This window comes from Lingula anatina, chromosome 2 (assembly GCF_051362555.1).
Source record: "Lingula anatina isolate TDL-2025a chromosome 2, LinAna3.0, whole genome shotgun sequence".
NCBI lineage: Eukaryota > Metazoa > Brachiopoda > Lingulata > Lingulida > Lingulidae > Lingula > Lingula anatina.
The window spans coordinates 7,909,406-7,928,971 of NC_141768.1; the positions used below are offsets into that span (position 1 = coordinate 7,909,406).

At 34.1% G+C, this 19,566-nt stretch overlaps 2 protein-coding genes across 8 annotated transcripts in view; one reads left to right on the forward strand and one right to left on the reverse strand.

Moving 5' to 3' along the window:
• Positions 1 to 12,837, reverse strand: LOC106172361 (uncharacterized). 2 transcript variants are annotated; one of them, XM_013553022.2, is made up of 7 exons: positions 12,650 to 12,837; positions 10,529 to 10,672; positions 4,987 to 5,089; positions 4,229 to 4,325; positions 3,595 to 3,661; positions 3,069 to 3,135; positions 1 to 2,774 (listed from the first exon to the last, which is right to left on the reverse strand). In XM_013553022.2, exons 1-7 carry the CDS (start codon positions 12,704 to 12,706, stop codon positions 2,116 to 2,118), a joined length of 1,194 nt encoding a protein of 397 aa, XP_013408476.2. In that variant the 5' UTR covers positions 12,707 to 12,837; the 3' UTR covers positions 1 to 2,115. The 2 variants fall into 2 exon arrangements, with proteins under 2 accessions (XP_013408476.2, XP_013408475.2); XM_013553021.2 differs by lacking the exon at positions 12,650 to 12,837 and adding an exon at positions 10,843 to 11,014.
• Positions 11,128 to 19,566, forward strand: part of LOC106172360 (alpha-catulin) — a 25,356-nt gene continuing 16,917 nt past the window's right edge. For 4 of the 6 annotated variants that reach the window (XM_013553017.3, XM_013553019.3, XM_013553020.3 and 1 more), the window contains exons 1-2: positions 13,002 to 13,114; positions 18,600 to 18,789. In XM_013553017.3, the coding sequence (XP_013408471.1) occupies positions 13,028 to 13,114; positions 18,600 to 18,789 (277 nt within the window). In that variant the 5' untranslated portion in view covers positions 13,002 to 13,027. Of the gene's footprint in view, positions 11,231 to 13,001; positions 13,115 to 14,630; positions 14,837 to 18,599; positions 18,790 to 19,566 lie in introns of those variants that run through there. The other 2 variants (XM_087004327.1, XM_087004329.1) reach the window with 2 other exon arrangements.

Consider the following 19,566-nt stretch of genomic DNA (forward strand, 5'->3'; position numbering starts at 1 on the left):
TTGTTTTAACCATAACTTATATTTATTTGTATACATGTATAATAACATACAGTGAATGAGAGAAGAAGGAGACAAGTATTTAATTAGCATTCACAAAGTTCTCCTAAATGTATGTGAACCTTAAGGCACATAATTTCAGCAAAAACTAGTGTCATTATTTGCTGCTGAATATTAAATACCGCCAGTGATGCTGTCAACCATCAGCACTCTCACATCGCAGTTTGATATTGCATTTTAAAAATTGATTTAGGAAGATGTCACATTTCTGCAGGACAAATAGTCCACTTTTTACAGGTAATACTTGATTGTTAATGAAATGAAATATGTACAAATAAATACTGATGATAAGAAAGCGCACCAGCTTAGAGGACATAGGATAAAATAGGAAGCTATCAGAGGAATATCTGATTTTTACATTGTCATCAAATATGAGCTATAGGTAATATCACTGAATCATCAATATCACTGCATAAATAAAGTTGCTTAAAGTGAAGTTAAAATTGATTTTAACAAATTAATATCTCTTTCTGAGCATTCAATTTATGATCTTGAATTTTCAAAATCTTTTAAAAATAAATCTTTTATCAAAATGTCAATCATAAATTATATTTGGAGTGCCAGATATCTCTGTGAAAATGGCTTATTAGCAAACAATACTCATGGGTGTTATTTTCTAGGACAAAAATATACAAACATTTGAAAAAAAAGCTTAATGTAGTATGTTTTACTTGAGCCAAAAGAAAATATATCTGCTTTTTTCTATTTCAGATAACATCAATCAATGTGGCATCACTTAAATGAATGCCAAACACCCTGAGTTTCCCAGATTTCTGGAAACACATGTATTATCAGCAAGCCTTTGCCATCTCCAGTCACTTTTGAATTAATGGATTTGATTTACTTGGAAACCAAAGCATGTGGTATTTGGTTAAAGGCTTCTGGAAACTGCAGAGGAATGATGATAATAGAAATGAATTTTCAGTATGTGTGCAACTCAGTGTGGTGCCAGATTATTCTAGAGGCAAGGAAGCACGTGAGAGAGGTCTTCACAAGGGCCCTTTCATAAAATATGCTACAGACCTAGGACCAAATATTGGGTCCTATAGTTCAGACCAAGCACTATGGACCTGCACATGCATAATAAGATTTAGCACTTTGATTGAAACCTAAGGTAATTACTTGATCTTTTCATGGGGAGAAAATTGTGTATTTAACAGACCCCGTGTTTTTTAAGTCATAATTTTTTTTTAATTAGAACTTTCTTATTGAGTGGTAGCAACAAAATTACAAAGCAGGTTTCTCTATAGTTCTATTCTGTGTAGTAAATGCACAACAAATGCTATATAGAAATATAATTTTTGTGATTATAAAATTGTTTCTGAAAAATTTAGTATTTTTTGCCCATTAAAAAGATCAAGTAATTACCGTATTACATACTCTCTCTTCCACTATCCTTTATGTGCTCCCTATTGTCACAGGAATGAACATAACACATGTATCTCACCCCAAGCCTTGAAAGACCTGATATTGCACCACATTTTCTTTGGCAAACCAAAATAAAAATATCATAACCATAACAATTATAACAGTTAAGAAACAATTGCACCTAGCTCCGAGCACCTTCTTAAAAATCACAAACAAATATGAATATAATATGTAATTATGCAAAATTTGACACATGCAAAATAAAAGATATCACTCATAAATTAAAATTTATGAAAGCACCATAACAAATCTCAAGTAATTGTGACCAAATGTGAAATTGTTAAAATGAGTTTAATTTTTTTTTAAATGTCATTCATGTAAATATTTTAAAAATCACACTGTGACCTAGTAGTTTTCAATAACATAAACTGTGACCTCATGGTTTTCAATTGTTTTATGTTATAAGAAAAATTCACGTTTTACAATTGTATTAAATACACAAAATATTTTGAGACAATCTTGAAATCCTTCAAATAAATCCATTTTGTGCAAGAATAAGCACCTTCTGATCATATTCTGATCATTTTAACATTTTTTGTTTGCACCATTACTTAACAATATACAGTTTCTGTTTAAATTCAGCACTTGTGTATAGTTTTAATGTAACATCCTGGATTTCTGCAGAGAATATCAAAGGTGTGTCACTTCATCACTTTCATTGGCATACACCTCATGATCATCTCCAGCACTTGGTAATGAAGTTGATGGGGGTTGAAACACTGGATTATGTTCAACGTCGAAGTCTCCCCCTGGGTCAGATGAAAACTTATCACTTGGGTGACAGTCTAAACTTGAAGACCCCTGGGCAGGGGCTTTATTCTCATCCTCTCGTGTAGCAAGAACAGCTGGTAGTTGTGCTTCCAAACAATCGTTGTATTCTGAAAGGCCTTTATGCTTCACTGTTTTATATCCAATTGTGCAACCTGAGTTATTATGATGTGAAGTTTTTCCACAGGAATGTTCATCTTCAGTGCAATCATGTGCCTTATTTGTAGTCTGACCTGGACTGAATGTAGAATCTCCAGCTGACAACTTAGGGTTTGAAGAATCCTCCAAGGCAGCGCCAGCACTACCCTCTTCATCTATCACTAAGTGTGCCATTTGTAGACTACCTCCTCTCGCCACTCTAGGACTGTGTAGCATCCTTTTAAAATGTTCTGTGTCTTCATAAAGATGTTCCCCAGTATCAGAGCTGTATTCCTCATCAAACTGCCAAATCTTCCTAGATTTTGGGGTGGAAATGTCACTCATGTCCCTTTCTAGTGATTTACCTTTCAAAGGCTTCATACCTATATAAAAATGGAAGCATAATGTAATCCAAAAACCTCCATGACAAGCAATATATTACAGTATTTTTACAATTATTTGTCTTAAAATCTCACTTAAAACTTCATTAGGAAAAAATAGGTGCTTCATTAAATTTGGCAAAAACCCAACTAAATACCTAACCAAATGAACAAGTTTAAGAAAAGGGCAGACATGGTCACAACCCAAATTATCTCAGGATGTAAAAATCTTTTTCTTCATCTTGGATAATAAATGACAATGCTGTGAAACATTTTAGTAAAATCATATGGCCATACCTTTGCTGATTCTTCTCTCTTGAGCCTGGAGGGATCGCAGTTCGAACATTTTGTCTGCCAAAACATTCTGTAATTGGTAAATCAATGAAACACTAGACTCAGAGGTTTTCTTTGTTTCAATCCTTCATGTACAAATGCAATAAATCATACATCACATTAGAAACAGGTCTACATCTATGTTTGTGCCTTTGAACAGATTACAGATTTGACAGTAAAATATCACTGATGATTTGCCCTGAATACTGGATATGCATTATTTTTGCACTTGTGGCTTCAAGATGTTAACTACTGGGGATTGGGGGAGGGAGGGGGAGGGTCCATGCACATTTATCTGTCATTTGTTTTTAAATTTTTCATTTGGAGAATTTTCATTTGTGGGCCCACTTCTAGCAACAGATGGGCTGCATTGATCTGGAAAATTAGAGGAAGGGAGAGGTGAGTGGGCAGGATCTCCCCTGGATCCACTTTCAAAAACAAGTATGGTTTGAGGTAAAATTTGTGAATATGCAAAGTGCCTGACACTCACCTTTAGCCTGGTGTATCTCATATGTAGTTCTACTTTCCGACAACAGTCCTCAAATAACACAACCATCCTGAAAATAAAAGACGAATTTAAGGCTTCGTTCACATGCAATGTCTATTTTCTAATTTCTATTTTCTATTTGCGCTATCTTATGATCACGGTCTGTGCCCTGAATATCCCGCCGCGTAATTACTGGCAGCGCGAGCCAGTTACTTATAGTAACTTATAGTAACTGGCTCGCGCTGCCAGTAATTATGCGGCGGGATATTCAGGGCACAGACCGTGATCATAAGACATACCGCAAATAGAAAATAGAATTTAGAAAATAGACATTGCATGTGAACGAAGCCTAAAGTACAGACCTCTCAAGCATAACAAAAAGACAGTTCCTTAAAAAACAAAGAGCACACTTAAAGCTAAAATGTTGATTCCTCACTTCTTTTTTCAAAAGAAAAACATTTATGCACCACTGGTGATAAATGTTTCATATGCAAATTGTTACATACTATACTTCAAATGCAGAAAATAAAATTCACATATTTGATTCAGACAGAAGTTGCCAATAAAGAATATCAACAAAGAGCTATTGTCTGGACTTTCATTAATAATTATTGAGCCAATTACACATCATCCTCACCTCATGGTCTTCCCACAACGTGATCTTACAAAGTTCACCAACTGGTCATGGTCAGCCTCCTCCATACTTGACCCATTGATGGACAGAATCACATCACCTGAAAAGACAATACCAATTGTCAGTGGGTGTTCTAATACATGCATGCACATGTTGAAATTAACATGCACAGACATCTGCTTGTTCAGGTGAAATTTCATCTGAGCTTTGTACTAAAGGGAAATTAAAAACCTGCTTGAACTTTTTTATTTGCCAATGACAATTGTATACATGCATATCAAGGGTGGATCCAGAGATATTTCTGACAGTCTTCCAAATTATCTTTGTTGATCCATCCTCCATTTCTGACCGTCTTCCGAAAGAAAAAATTAGATGCCCATCAATGTAAACTTAATAATTCTGAGTGTCTTCTGGAAGACCAAGAAGAAGGCTTCTGTCCGCTCCTTTAGAAGCTCACACTTGCACTATTTTTTCTCATGTCTGGCTCACAGCATACTGTGAAGGTACACTTAATGTTTTTTTCCTGATTCCAATTTTTCTTTTCGTCAAAAAATCTCTTTTACTGAGTATTTCCTTGCAATAGTTTGTTCATTCAGTTTCAATGGCTTCAAATTAAATACATAGTAATTAATCATTGAATTCTATATACTCACTAGTACATTTAAGGCCTCATTCTTATTTCATAAATCTTTGTTTTTTTACAAGTTGGCGCAACTTTTCATGACTGCAGAACATACAAAACAAGATCTGTTTTATTTTACCTGGTCTCATCCCGGCATAATATGCTGGTCCATTAAAAGCCACATAGTCAACATAGGTCATCAGTTCCAATTCATTTTTCTTCTTGTGATGGATGCCATAGGTCTGTAAAATAAATGGAACCTTCAGACACAGAGAAAAATTATATACAGCATTACACTTTGTCCCACTGCAGATAATATTTTTTGGCCCCATTTCAAACTGGTTGTAAACATTCTCTCCTCCACTGGAGGTTACAGCTCATCTGTTGTATGAGAAAGTGAAAGGTAGTTTATTAAATATATCATTCTCTGTCAGACCAGGTACTTTCCCCTTGTTTCAACTCCTAAATGATTAGTGCAGAGCAAGGAGACAGTAGGCACTGTTTATGACAGAAGGGTATGTCTCCAGGTGGGGTCAAATCCATGTCTGCTATCTGCTGAGGAGGACACACTGACCACAAAACCATTTGCACAAAAACAGGAGAGAACATGCATTAAGACATAAGCAGGAGCAATTGGACACACACACACACACACACACACACACACACACACGAGACAGTAAAGCTGTCAAATGGACAGACATAAATGTTAAAACTAAAAGAAGCATTGACGTTCAAACAGGGTAAACATGACAATAAAACCAATACAACCATTTTGATGCAATATTATATGATGGTTCACAGCACAGCCACCACCATGTACTCTTTTGTTTTGTGGACATTCAGAACTAGCACAGGCATATAGGAATTCAAAATGACATATCTGGAAATTGTCAATTTGCAAAAAAATGAAAAATTTGCAAAAAAAACTTCATTACAAAAAGAAAAATGAACTTATCAGACTGGTTTTATGAACTTGAGCTGTATTTTAGTTTTTTTGTATCATTCATGTGAGAATAATAAGTAACATGGTTTTCCTTTAAGGTGTTTACAATAAAGATTCCAAGAAATGACATGGTGTCAGCAATGGATATACATGTCGAGACACATAGAGTGTTTGTCCATAAAAAAGAGACATGTATGCTCGCACTGGTATGAATTTGCAAAAAAAGGTCTTCCTTCTGTCTGAAAATTTCACTATCAATAAGTAAATCCTATTGTGATGGATCTATATTGACATACAAATTTAGTTTCAGAATGGGGCATCTTGCATTTATATGTGGTTGTGCCACAAGAAACCATATGCCAACCTTGCCAAGGTTAATGCTCACCAAATCAATTGAACATATCTGATGTCAGCGTTGGATAGATGTTGGACTGATAAGACAGCATTGGTCCATTTGTATAAATATTCATATGCATGTATTGTAGGGCCTATATGTGAGTTCATGTGTGTCTATGTCTTCATGAAAATTTATATGTAGTTCAGGGGCGGATAGAAGCAGTCTTCTGGGTCTTCCAGTAGATGGTTAGAATTTGTCAAGTTTACATTGACGAGCATCTAATTTTTCTGTTGGATGATGGTCAAAAATGGAGGATGGATTAACAAAGATAATATGGAAAACTGTCAGACAATATCTCTTGATCTGCTCCTGCTGTACATAAAAAAATCTCAGCAAAGTATAAACATTCCACCAATACATACCAAGCACAGAAAGCAGCTAGCTGCATTATTTGGTTTGTGAATAATTGGGGAGAAAAAAATATGGCAACTGAGCATTTACTGTTTAAAATGCTCACCAATACTATTTGTCCTGAGGCATTTTATGAAATATCAGATATCTTTTCATCAAATTAGGAATTGTTCCACATGTACTTTTTTCTATTTTCTATAGTGCATTTTACACAAAAGGTTGAGTTAAATCACAAGTACAGCCTTGGCCTTAAAAAAGTGGCCCTCAGCTGGAAGCAATTTCTTTCATTTCGTCATTTTGACCTTAAATCGGTTCTTTCATCATGTGAACTGGCATTGTTTTGCTTTCCAACCAGTAATGTGTATGACCTGAAATCCCAGGGCAACTGACTGGGATTTTTCCCATGACTTAATACTCCAACATGTGACTCAGTACTTATGTTTTATACAAAGCTTGTTGAGAATAGAGCAGGGTAGGTGGATATAAACGTTCTTTAATACATAACTGCTGGGACTTGTTAATAATAAATAAATAAATAAATAAATAAATAAATAAATAATATAAAAAATGTCAGGGAATTGATGTCAAAATCCAAATCAGGAGACTTGATTTTTTTTTGTTCAGCAAAATGCATGAAGAAAAAATGTTTTAACTTTATAGGAGAGTAGAAATTATTTTGGGCATGGCTTTCAAACTCCCCAAAAAAATTTACAGATATCCAAAAGTTTCTTTATTGGTGAAACAAAGACACTAGACAAGAAAATTTACATTGAAAATTACTTAAATTGGATTTCACTGCATGTGCATCAGTTTAAAGCCAAAACAGGTGTTTTATTTATCAGATAGCAAGAGGACATTCAGTATTATGAAAGACAACAACGTCAACAACATGCCGGTGATCAGTAAACAATAATTTAAAGCTTTATTATGCCATTGGAGGAGCCATAAAATGTTCACTGGGTTCTATTTCCAAGGTACATGGAGCAGAGCTATGACTATCCCCTACCCGTGCTTTTATTTCTCTGCAAGTCTGCATTGGCATGCTCAGCTCATGCAGGGAATCTATTAGCAGATAACAAACAATTCCCCTAGGGAGAAACTGGTCAACTAAACAATGAACACAGCTACACAACCAGGGATGAAATACATCATTAAATTGCAAATAATGTATTGTTCAGAACTAAATGTAGTTTGTTCCTCTGCCCATATTTCATTGGGAACTCACATGACTGTTCAAACTGAGCTACATGGAAAACACATTTTTGAGATGGACTGTAAAGTATGTAGCACACGGAACCATGTACAATGGATATGTAAAATTGCCAAACACCACCAATAGTTTTCTTTGACTCCAGGAAATTGAAATAGTTTAACTGATTTTGCTGATTGGTCAGAAATAAGGCTCAATTGACTTTTGTATGGTTAATGATTCTAAGCTAATGACCTGGATGAAAAATTATCCAAGCATACTTTGAGCTTGCCTTCACGGCAACAAAAACCAAGGGAAAGAATTAATTAAAAAGGCTTTTAGTCATCATTGATTTAAAGTGACTCAAGCTTTTTGTGTTAAGCATTGTGAAGTTAATTAGTTCTCAAGGCTGATATCTCAAATGAAAGAGACAACAGACATTTTTGCTAGAAATACATAAATATATACGTTTAAAGGAGCTGAAATGCTAGTGGGTATCATGCCAACAATGTTTAAAACATGCCATATTTGGGTGCGCTTCTATATTCTGAGGGTCTGCAATTCTGGGGTCCACTATTCTGAAGGTGTGCTATTCCAAAAGTACAAATAGAAAACATACCAGCACAAAGATTGGAAATTAAATGCACTTCTTTGATACAGATGTCAGTACCCTGATTACGCAACTAATACAATTCATTTAAGCACAGCTATTGCATCAATAAGCTTTTTCAGAATAGCAGACTTTCAGAATGTCCATTTTAGATCAAGGCTCCTTTAGTTTTTAAAATACCAGATCCTCAAAATAGCTGATCCTCAGAATACAGGGCTGACCCCCCCTATTTTTATGCTCAAAAAGTATGAAATAATTAGATAATGAGAGATTTTGATCATCTGAAAACTATGTAAATCTGTTCCTCTGCTTATACATAATATTATGTGGTCTTTCTCCCCCGCCCCCTGCACCCCTCCTCCCATAAATAGTGAGACCCCTCTGCAGCTCAGATATCCAAATCCCTCATGAACTGAATTGTCAGTCTACAGATAATCTAAGGTCAAAAATTTAAAAAAAAAAAAAATCAACATTCTGTAGCTTATGGAGTGACGTTTTCAATGTGGTCATGCAAAAGAGAGAGAAAAAAAACATCCTGAATAAATGGAAGCTGTGCACTCGTGATAATTTGCAATTTATTTCAAGTCCAAAACAGTGACCTTTGTAATAGCATATAAACCATATAATTTTGGCATATTTATTTTCGTTTATCTGATTATGAGGTATTTGCGGACAGGCTGAGACTCACATAATCAGTGGGTGTTGCCAGCAAATTTCAAAGTGAAAAAGAAACAATAGATATGATGCCATAGCTTGGCAAACTCCCAGCTAAATTTACAACATTTCTATTTCCAGATGTGATGCATAAGTATCCCTTGCTAATCTTGCACACATCTGAAAGTGTCATGATGATTTTTCATATATATTTGCCATGCAATGTATAATGCAATTGCACAGTCATATGTCCATACTAGTAATATAAGTCCCTGCTGAGCCCTAGTTCTTAGCAATATCTTGCTAGACAAATATATCTTGAAAGTGAAAAGGGTAAATGTTCCCTAGACTGTGAAAGAGATTAAAAGTCTATCATGCAGAGACACACATGTAAAATCAAAAGAAAAAAAATTAACACTTAAATGAAAACATCAACTCAAGATGGTTACAACACCTGTCCAGGATACAGCACCTGTGGTCATTACTTATTTGGTCAAATTTGATCATACCTCCAATATTTCCATGCATTAAGGGAGTCCATAATTGACTTGATTTATTGTTCTCAGGATTAATTTCAGACAGAACATGCATGTAATTACAGACACAAAAGCAGACTTATTGAAAAAAGTATTTCTGAGGATAGTGAATCACAAATCAATCATCCAGTTTCAGAGGACCCTGAAAAGTCACCTCTTTGCTATCAGCATGCCTCTGCCATTTGCAGTAATGGTGGTAGCAGAGAGGAGAGTTTCCAGGGTCCTCTGATGATGAGGGCACATAAAAAATATTTAAATAAAAATAAAAACTAAAATAAAGATGTATGCTGTGAAAAGGCATTGGGGCTACTTATGAGTATGAAAAACATAATGAATTATTTTAAACATCTTTTCACTTAATGCCATCATCTTATTTATATTTTTGATACAATGTATTCAAACATGTTTTCCAGTTTATCTTTTAATTTCTGTTGTACTCATTTTCATGTTTTCTTAAAACTAATTAAAGTTGAAAAAATTAAAAGTATCACGCTTGAGTTGTATGCTGTTGAAAAGAAAATAACCCCCCTATTCTTTTTACACTGAAATACATTTGAAAGTACAGAGAAATTTGTTTCCAACAATGTTACATGACATATTTTAACCATTTCATACAGTACCTTAACATGCAAACAAAAGGGAAAATAATGACAACACCCATGCAATGTGCACGTAACAGAACCATAAAAGGAAATTAAGAAACTTGCATCAACATCTTCAAAGAATGCCATTATCATTGCATAAGCTACTTGATTTGCAGATCACATACAGTACACCGCACGAATCCTTGTTGTTTTCTTTGTACAATTTGGGAATACCATCCCACAATTTTTACATCTAATTAACAGTGCAAAAATTTATTTATTTTCTCTTTTCATACAAGTGCAATCAAACTAGCATACACACATATATACTCAAACTATACTAGTACTGTTTTTTTAAAAACTTTTTCACTTTCTACTGAGTTCATGAAAATTCCAAAATATGCTTGAACTAACCTGTAGTGTAAATCCCCAAGTTCCTTTTTCTGTTGTTCGAGACAGGATGATGGTCCTACGCTTTCTGTTTTCACTGGGGTCTGTTTTGATGTAGCGGTCTTTTTCTACTATTTCTAACTCTTTCCCAACAGCTTGATATTGCACCTTGGAGAAAAAGAATACTTGTTTCTTGAGGAAGTAAATAATGATCAAAAATAATCATCAGAAGCCTAGAAAATTGAACATTAATTTTCTAGCCCAGATGTATGGCTAGTACCCAAAGTATCTTAAACTTGCTTTAATTCACGTTAACCAAAATATTGCGCCATACTTACAACAGGTCCAACATGCAGGTCATATGTTTTTCTTTTTGCAGTAGAAATAAAATTCCAAAGGTACATTATTGAACATTTACACTGAGATTGATGCTGTTTAAATACTTGAAAGCCTGCAAGCTGGTGCAGTGCCAAGCTCAATCTTCCAAAGCATTTGGATGGGAATAGGTATGATGAGCAATTTAAGTGATACCATCACAAAGACCCTTGTGCTTATCATGAACCCCATCAACTTTTTAGATGGAGGCATCCCTTTAACTAGTCCCATCCCATTTACGTCTACAATTTTTGACACCCAGCTGCTATCATTTTAAGAGGACATAGGGAATCTACAGCTGCTCATTTCAGGATGTAAGAAAGTTCAGAAAAAAAAAAATCAAGATGTCAGGTAAATATATCATGTACCAGATTCCAGTGCTGTTTGATACTTCCTTTGATGTCATTTAATATTGGAGGCTATAAATCATTTCTTTTTCTCTTTCAAAATGCACAAATAAATAAATAAATGAATAAATAAATAAATAAATAATTAATTAATTAATCAATAAATTAAGTGAGATCCATGCCTAAATTTAAGAGAAAGTAGAAAAAGTACTAGTATGTGTATGTTGGATTTACTAATTTATAAGAGTTTTATATTTCAACAAAAATAAAAAAGCATCAAATTCACAAGCAGAAATAAAAAATTAATTAACTTGCAAAAAATGGTTGATTTCTGGTATATATACTATTTATTAGTCTAGTCATTAAATACATGTATAAAACCACATATGGATTAAGAATATATTAAAAAGTAGTTGATTTTCTATGCAGATTTATCATATCTTTTACCCATCAATGTTCTTGACCTACTGAATAATTACTACTTGACCACATTAACATACTATTCAATCCTATATAAAGGTCTGCTAAGTTAACATTAAATGGCTGTAGTGTGCACAGTAATTGCTCTTTGGCCACTTAAGTGTGTCCTTCAAAGCAAACAATTGGAAGATTCCCACACTGCATTTCCCAAATCAATAGGTCTGAGCTGATAAGGAAGTCATAAGTGGGCCATATAATTTTTACAATCACAGGTAGCCTCATTTTTCATGACATAGGGTACTCTTTAGTAAACTTTCAACTGTTAAAATAACAAAAAAAAAAAAAAAAAAGGAATATGTTTTTAAATGTTTAATATAAATATTACTCTTGAAGACTGCAAATATATAGTGTTGTTGTGATATGATATGGAAGTGACAGTCTTTCACCTCAATTATTTGGCACTTTTGCAGTATTCATCCCCAACCATGACAACCATATAACTCTTTTATTTTCAACATCTTTTTTAACTAATTTTTATTTAATGGTGATTTTGTGTAAACACCTAAAAATGGTATTTTGCATTTTTTATCAGTCCCATCCTTAATATTTTTTATGTTCTACCCCCCTCGCTAAGCACCCTCTAAAACAATTATTACATAGCAATTATCTTTCTTTGGTTCCAATGGCCTAGTTCTAAAGTAAACTGGTATGCCGACGTTATTTCCTCTTCGCGGGAGATAATTTCGATACCATCTGGTCCCTGGTACAACGTACTAAGTAAAGATCAACTCGGTGCAAATAAAATCAGGTCAAACGTGGCGTTCTCAATCCTTTAATCCACAAAAGACGATATGCTTTTAAAAATATTTAAGGCACACAAATTCCTGAAATATTTCGCGACGGCGCTCTGGCTGAGTGTGGTACTTAGTATGTTTCTGATTCTCACCCAGTTCCTCTTTTTTTTATTCAAAGCGTACCGAGATGTATATAATTTTCCCCTCACCTCATTTTCATCTGATTTTGATTTTCGTCTTGTCGCACTGTCCATCACCAACGACATGCGATCTTCTTGTGGTCAAAAACACATGATCCATATACGAGAAAACCTCCCGGTCGTCATCAAAACACTGGCAGAAACCGCCCCCTGTCAGTCCATATGCTCAATGCTTTTATTATTGACACTGTTAAATCGCTTACATCCTTAAAATGAGCACTCATTTTTATGTTAGGCTAGGTTGTATTATTTTAGAGATGTTTATTTATGTTACCTTTTGGGCATATTAGGTTGTAAAATGTATTTAATTTGACAATGGAATAATATTTGCATATTTTTGTAATGTTGTAAGCATTGCAGACGACCTTTACCTTTATCAGATAAAAGATGGCGACTCCTCTGCGGTCAGATTCGTTGTCGTTAGAAATTAAGACAAAATCTGTAGAGCAGACGCTTATTCCACTTGTAACTCAGGTACGTTCTATCGTAAATGTATACCCATTAGTTTGCAAGCACTAGATCTGTAGGGTGACTTGCTGAATTTGGTTTGAAAGCTTAAAATATCACACTGGTTTATTTACATTTGCAAGTCTAAACAATTTTGTCACCGCACTGCGGCTGCGACTTGTAAGTTGCAAGGTGATCTATCGGTAAGTTTAATTTTAAAAAGCTTGACTGCAAACTGCTTTTGTGAACGAATCCAGGAAAATTCAAAGGTACTTGTAAATGCTTTCATAAATGAAAATTGGATGCTCGCACTGCGACGTAGAATTTGTAATGTCTTGTAGGTTAAATACTAACGTGTTAATATCCAGAAAGAAAGTTTAAATTAAGATTAAGTGAATAGGAAATGCAAGGGCAGTAACTGTATACAAAAATGTTCTTTTGGTAACTGACAAAGGAATCTCCTAAATATAAAGTTTATGAAAATAAATGTACATGCATGACAAACAGCAAGGCTAAGATTTGTGTTCAGAATATGTTTTTATTGTTTATTTATATCGGTACAAGTAGATTTTTTTTACAATGACCATAACATGACAATATTTTTTACAACCACAGTATAGGTAAAAAGATTTTGATTGATTTCTGATGAAAATTTGGTTTGCCACCTGTTTTGTTACAATTTGACAACAAAAAGAATAGAATAATACTTATAACACTGATTTATTCCAGCATATGTACTTATTATTCCAGTGCATATGCCATGTCTTGGGTAATTATTTAAAAGTCAAGCAGTTGAGTTTTTATGGTCAGTTTTGCATAACCTGCAGTAATCATATTTAAGATTTGAATGCATAAATTTGGTACACAGATAGCCTTTAGAAAAACTTTTCTTTAACTTAAGGAATAGTGCTCTTGCAGATATTCAGCAGTAGCTATAACACTGAGTCTCTCCTTAAGTTATTTTGCAAGTTCAGTGAGCAATTGACAAGTATACAACTGATTATGTAGCAAAAGGAGTTTGAAATCGGATGTCTACATCCTGAAGTTTAACTGAAACATTTTTTGGGTGATACTCCCTAAATGCAGCCATAGAATCTGATCTCAGTAGGTGGCAGAATGTCCATAATGCAAAAGTAAACTACATAAACCATATGCAAACAGCAAACAATAACAATCACACAGGCTAATACCAACAATAACTAACACAAACAAACAAATCCAGCCTCTGTTATGATATCTCACACATACTTCACACCCTGCAGACTAAAACCTTTCCCAAGCTGACACAGAACATTTATTTCAGCAGATGTTTACGTTATATAGGAGACTGTACTGGAGTGAATGGTTTCTGTTATCAGATCTGGCATAAAAACAAGCCAGAGGTGATCAGTGGGGGCATATAAAAGAAAGTGCTGCAACTTTTAGGAAGACATTTACCACAGAAATGTATATTTAGTAACCACAAAATTCTTTCTGTTGTAAGGTTGTGAAATACACACTTGTGTTCTTATCTACTGCCTATGTATCATCTAGCTAGGTGTATACGCTAAAAGTTCAGACTCCCATAGTCAGGTGATACTTGGAGCTTGGAAGCAATGACTCCCAATCCCAGGCTGCTTCTAACATCTTTCAAACCAAAAGTGTTTTTTGACTAACTCAAGAAAGGAAAGAGCTTGATTACTGTCACATATTATGAGATCCCTGTTTTTAAGTGGTCATCCCATCTAGCAGGTTACAATCAGGGATAAGGTGAGTGACCCAGGTGTTTGACTTCAATCAACCCATCTACCTGTACTTTCTGAGGTAAGTCTGAAAACAGTTTTAGTTAAAATGGTGCTGGATGTGCCCACATAGTATAAACGATGCTGTGCTAAACAGCGCTTGTTTACATTGGTAATAACCAAGAACCCCACTGAGAATTCTAACCTGGATATTTTCCAATTTTTTTTCAGTTTGAAGAGATCACTGTCCTTCATACATATAAAATTAGAAAATCATGCCAATAGGAAAAAAAAACTTTTAAGGGCTACCTCAAAATATTATAAATAAAAAAGGATAATAATAATAAGTATGGTTCCCATGAAATAGATGTTATTTTTAACAAATCCAGATGAAGACTGTGCTGATAATTCAGTATATGGAATGCCTTTTAAAAGGTATTTTACATTTTTGATATCTAATTTAACCAAAAGCATAAGAAGACTTTAGAAATCAATGAAAATGACAATAGGTATTTGGTATTTGGTTGGGTACAAAGTATTTCAAATTTAGAGATTGGCTTTTTTCTACATTTATGAGTTTTTTCAATTTTCTTTTTTTGTGTGCTGTTATAAGTAGCATTTAAACAGACTACTACTAGTAGAGTATGAAGCTACCACATTGCCTCTGGTACTAAAAATGGTTTGCATGCCAAATTTGATTGGGATGTATTTTATCGGCTGTTATGATTCATTTACATTCACCCTTGAGAAATCACTTATCTGTCATCTTTAATAGTGTTATTTATGCTGCAACTGTATGTCTACACACATTGTTTGCTATTTCTTGTTATTGATTAATTTTTTTAATGTTATTTTTAATTGATTATTCTGTTATTTTAAGTTGTTCATTTGTGTCACTTGTGCCATGTTAATTTGCATATATATATATTTTAGGTTACAAAAATGTCATGAAGCATAATTTGAAATGATAGCTGCATCAATAGCAGTTTAAAAATCCTTCTGAAGATTTTATACATCAACCTGTATTTGCTTCAGAGTATATTTTCGTGCATTGCATACATAATTGGATTATTCATTTGATGTGCAGCTCTGATGAATCATCCCCTCAAAGGTGTTTTCTGACTTTGTTTTCAACAGAATCATGGTTTGAATAGTTGCAAAGATCTGAAGGATCAGGGCTATATCTTATTGCATATTGAACCAAGGCTTAGTGAAAGAGAGCAATATTCATTCTGCATCCTAGTCTAGCTTGATATTGTAATTTATTAGGACATTGTGTTATGAACATGGATGTGGAAAATTAAGCAGTCTAAAACCTGACATCCTTTGCTATGTTTATGATTTTTTAGATGAGATATTTGTGAATTTATTTGTCAAAAAACTTAAATTCAATTGAATCTAGTGTTTTCATTTTTATTATCATTTTCATTTTGTTTTAAATAGAAAATGGTATTGTTTAAGATACTGAGTACATAGCATGAGCATATAATCACTGTCTTATTTTTGTCATGGTGATTACAACATTTGTCATTTTCACCATTCTCATCATGGCATTAATCAGAGAGGGGGAATTATTGATATAGAATGTAGATTGTATATGAATGTGGTCTTTCATAGGTCTTAATGAAAGAAGGCAATATTTCCACATCGGGCATTTGGTACTAGTTTTGATAGCTCTATCACCTGTTCTAAACATGCACCCAATTAACATGGTGATCTAGGTAGGAACTGCCTTATCAGTTGATACGTAATGAGTTGTATATGTGCAAATATGCAGTCTTGTAACTAAATTTGATGGAGCATGCTATATGGGCTTATCACTTGACTGAGTGCAGGCAGCATCATATTCTTGTTTCTGCTAGCTGTAAATGTAATGTCAGTGGCATGAATCATGTATTTATATTTGATTGATGTCTATTCTACTATGACAATTAATCACTAGTCATTAATTTATTATTTTACTGCATACTCCAGCTAATGTGTGGATGCTTATAACCCCCTCTCCCAAACATAAAGTTATTAATTATGATTTGTCACTTTTGGTTTGCAATTGTTTAACTTTCTCTGATAACTGAGACATGTAATGAACCCCTCCCCCTCTCCCAACCGAAAGCTATTCATTATCGTTTGGCACTTTTGATTTGTAATTGTTTAACTTTCACTGATGACTGAGACATGTACTAGTAGTGAAATGAGATATCCCATCTTGTGCAGTATTGGAACAACATCAAAGAAAAAACACAGAATTAATTACTGTCACAGTTTAACTGTTGTGTCAGCAAGTATATGATATGGGTTAGATATTTATGGTTTGCCAATATAACATTAATTACAATAATTACTGTCTTTAACACCAGTAAAGTTTACAGGTTATTTTACACATAATTCATAACTTGGTGTCACACTAAAACTCTTAATGAATATGCTCTGTAGTTGAAAGTCCTGTTCCAAATGCCACAATTCTTTAGTCTTCTATTTTGAAAAAAAATTTACACATTTTATAACAGTAAAGTGGCCATTTCAAGAGGATGTTTTCTCAGTAGGATCCACATGCTAGCACTTCAGCCCCAGGAGACTGTAGGGTTATGACAGTGAAAACAATGGTAACAGCATGATAGTAGCCCTGTGTCAGTAGCATATCAAAGACACTTGTCAAGTTGAAAAAGCTTGCATACCTTCTACCAGGGTAATGGAGAATTTTTTTCTGTTGATATTATAAATGGATTTTTTCCCTTGGCTTATTCTGTGCACATTTATGCAATGCTTAAATTTTGCAAAAAAAAAAAACAAAAAAAAAACGTTATCACCCGGCATTTTGTAGAGGGAAGGATTTGAATGTTGAAGGTTGCCTGGAGCTTTGCTTCAAGAATAAATGCCAGTAACATATAATATACCTAACTTGCTGTAGAGCAACTACTAGGTGCCAAATAGTTCATTATAAATATCAAAAAATGCCAAGAACTTTCAGTGTTGACAGTGATGATAAGGTATAAAAACTGATTTTATTCAAGACAAAAACAAGAGAAGGGGGGAGGTCTTCGTGGAATACTTTGATTTTAATATATTTATATTGGTGGTATTTTTGATTATATATTTTTGCTGCCAACTTCACCCTTTGTTTTAATTCAAAATCATTTCCAATGTTTCTATTTTTTTTTAAATGTCTCTTTTCATGGAAGTCCATGGTCATCTCTTGCCATTGAATTTGTGAGTCTTTATATGTGATATTATTTTTCCTTTAAGTATTTTCAACTAATGCTGGTTTTAGAACTTTTGCTACTCAAACTGTCAAATTGTAAATAGATAGGCCTTCATTAATAGTAGGAGAAAGAATTGGACATACTTCACAAGTTATTAAAAATCACTTCCGTAGCAAAAATGTGCTATCATTAGCTAACTTAAATTGTTTTGTTATAAATAAAACACTACCTTATGTTATAAATAATACACTCCCTGTGCTTTTTATCTGTGTGTGTTGTAATAGTTGTAAACAAATTATCAAGTGGAAGTTTATCATGACTCTTCTTCTTTTGCTCTTAGCGATCAATTTTTGTTGATCGTTGAGATTGACCCGAATGGGCATTTATACTTATGCCAGATTCTACATATAATTTTGTGTGGATACAAAAAGGTTTCCCTGTTTTGTTTACATATAGTTAAGTTTTCAGAAACTGCCTATGATGCATCTTATACTATTTCAATTTCCGCTTATTTAAACATGTGGTTTCTCTCTGTGGTTTTGTTGATCACTTTTAGTATTACTTCAACTTGTCATTCTTCTATTTTTCTAGATCACAACATTGGTAAACCACAAAGAAAAGGCAAGGAAGTCAGAAAAGACAGTACGAGCCTTGGTCCGCGTAGGCCAGGCAGTGAATCTGGCCGTAGAGCGCTTTGTCACAGTGGGTGAAGCCATTGCTGCAGAAAACACCGAAATCAAGAATGAAATGTGTGAAGCTTGTAAAGAGGCATGTCTGGCAGGTAAAAAGATACTCAAGCTAATGTGTCCTTTTTTGAAAAATTTGTTAATTGCAAAGAATGAATATGTTTTGTTCAAATGAAATTAGAATTGCTAGATTTATTTTAACCAGTTTATCATAGATATGGCTTCTTATTGGTTTGGTTGAAGTTAATGAACAAGAAGAATTGCTTGCTAAGGTAGGGTTAAAAGGTGCACAGTTCTGTTTTTGGAAGATGTTCATGTTATTGCTAGGTTTAAGTAATCAAAGAACACCTGAGGTTATTTTTACCCTCCATTTATTTAATAGAGAGGATTTCAAACAGCTGTTGTACATGCGTGTTACCTTAATCTTTTCATTACTGCTTTTGGATAGCTGTTGCCTGCTTTTTGGGAGCTGTCTATAATATAAACATGTAAATAAGTGTCTGCTGGTACTAACAACTTGTTTTAACTTAGGGTGTATTCCCAGAGATTTAGATCGATCCAGGGATTAAGATTTAGATCGACCTAACTCCCTGGGGGTTCAAGCTAAATTGCAGTCAGTCGAGCGCGCACCATAGTTAATTACCCCCTTACAGCTTTCAGTAGGCGGGACAGACGCTTAAGCCGGCTAAGCTGACAGTAATCTAGTGAGACTCCCCACAGGGATAGATCGATCTAAAATCTATGGAAATGGGGTGTTAGACACAATCTATTTGTTGCCTTCTGCAAGATAAGATGATTAAATTAAGTTTATATGTCATTTTTCATTTTTTATCAACTATAAAGAATTCCTTTGAAATTAAGAACCCCCCTGT

Excerpts from the sequence above, each read along its gene's own strand:
- LOC106172361 (XM_013553021.2), bottom strand. The coding sequence starts at position 10,908 with ATGTACCTTTGGAATTTTATTTCTACTGCAAAAAGAAAAACATATGAC. Across the intron at positions 10,673-10,842 it reads ACCTGCATGTTGGACCTGTT|GTGCAATATCAAGCTGTTGG; the intron begins GTAAGTATGGCG and ends TTTTTCTCCAAG. Across the intron at positions 5,090-10,528 it reads CTTGGGGATTTACACTACAG|ACCTATGGCATCCATCACAA; the intron begins GTTAGTTCAAGC and ends TTTATTTTACAG.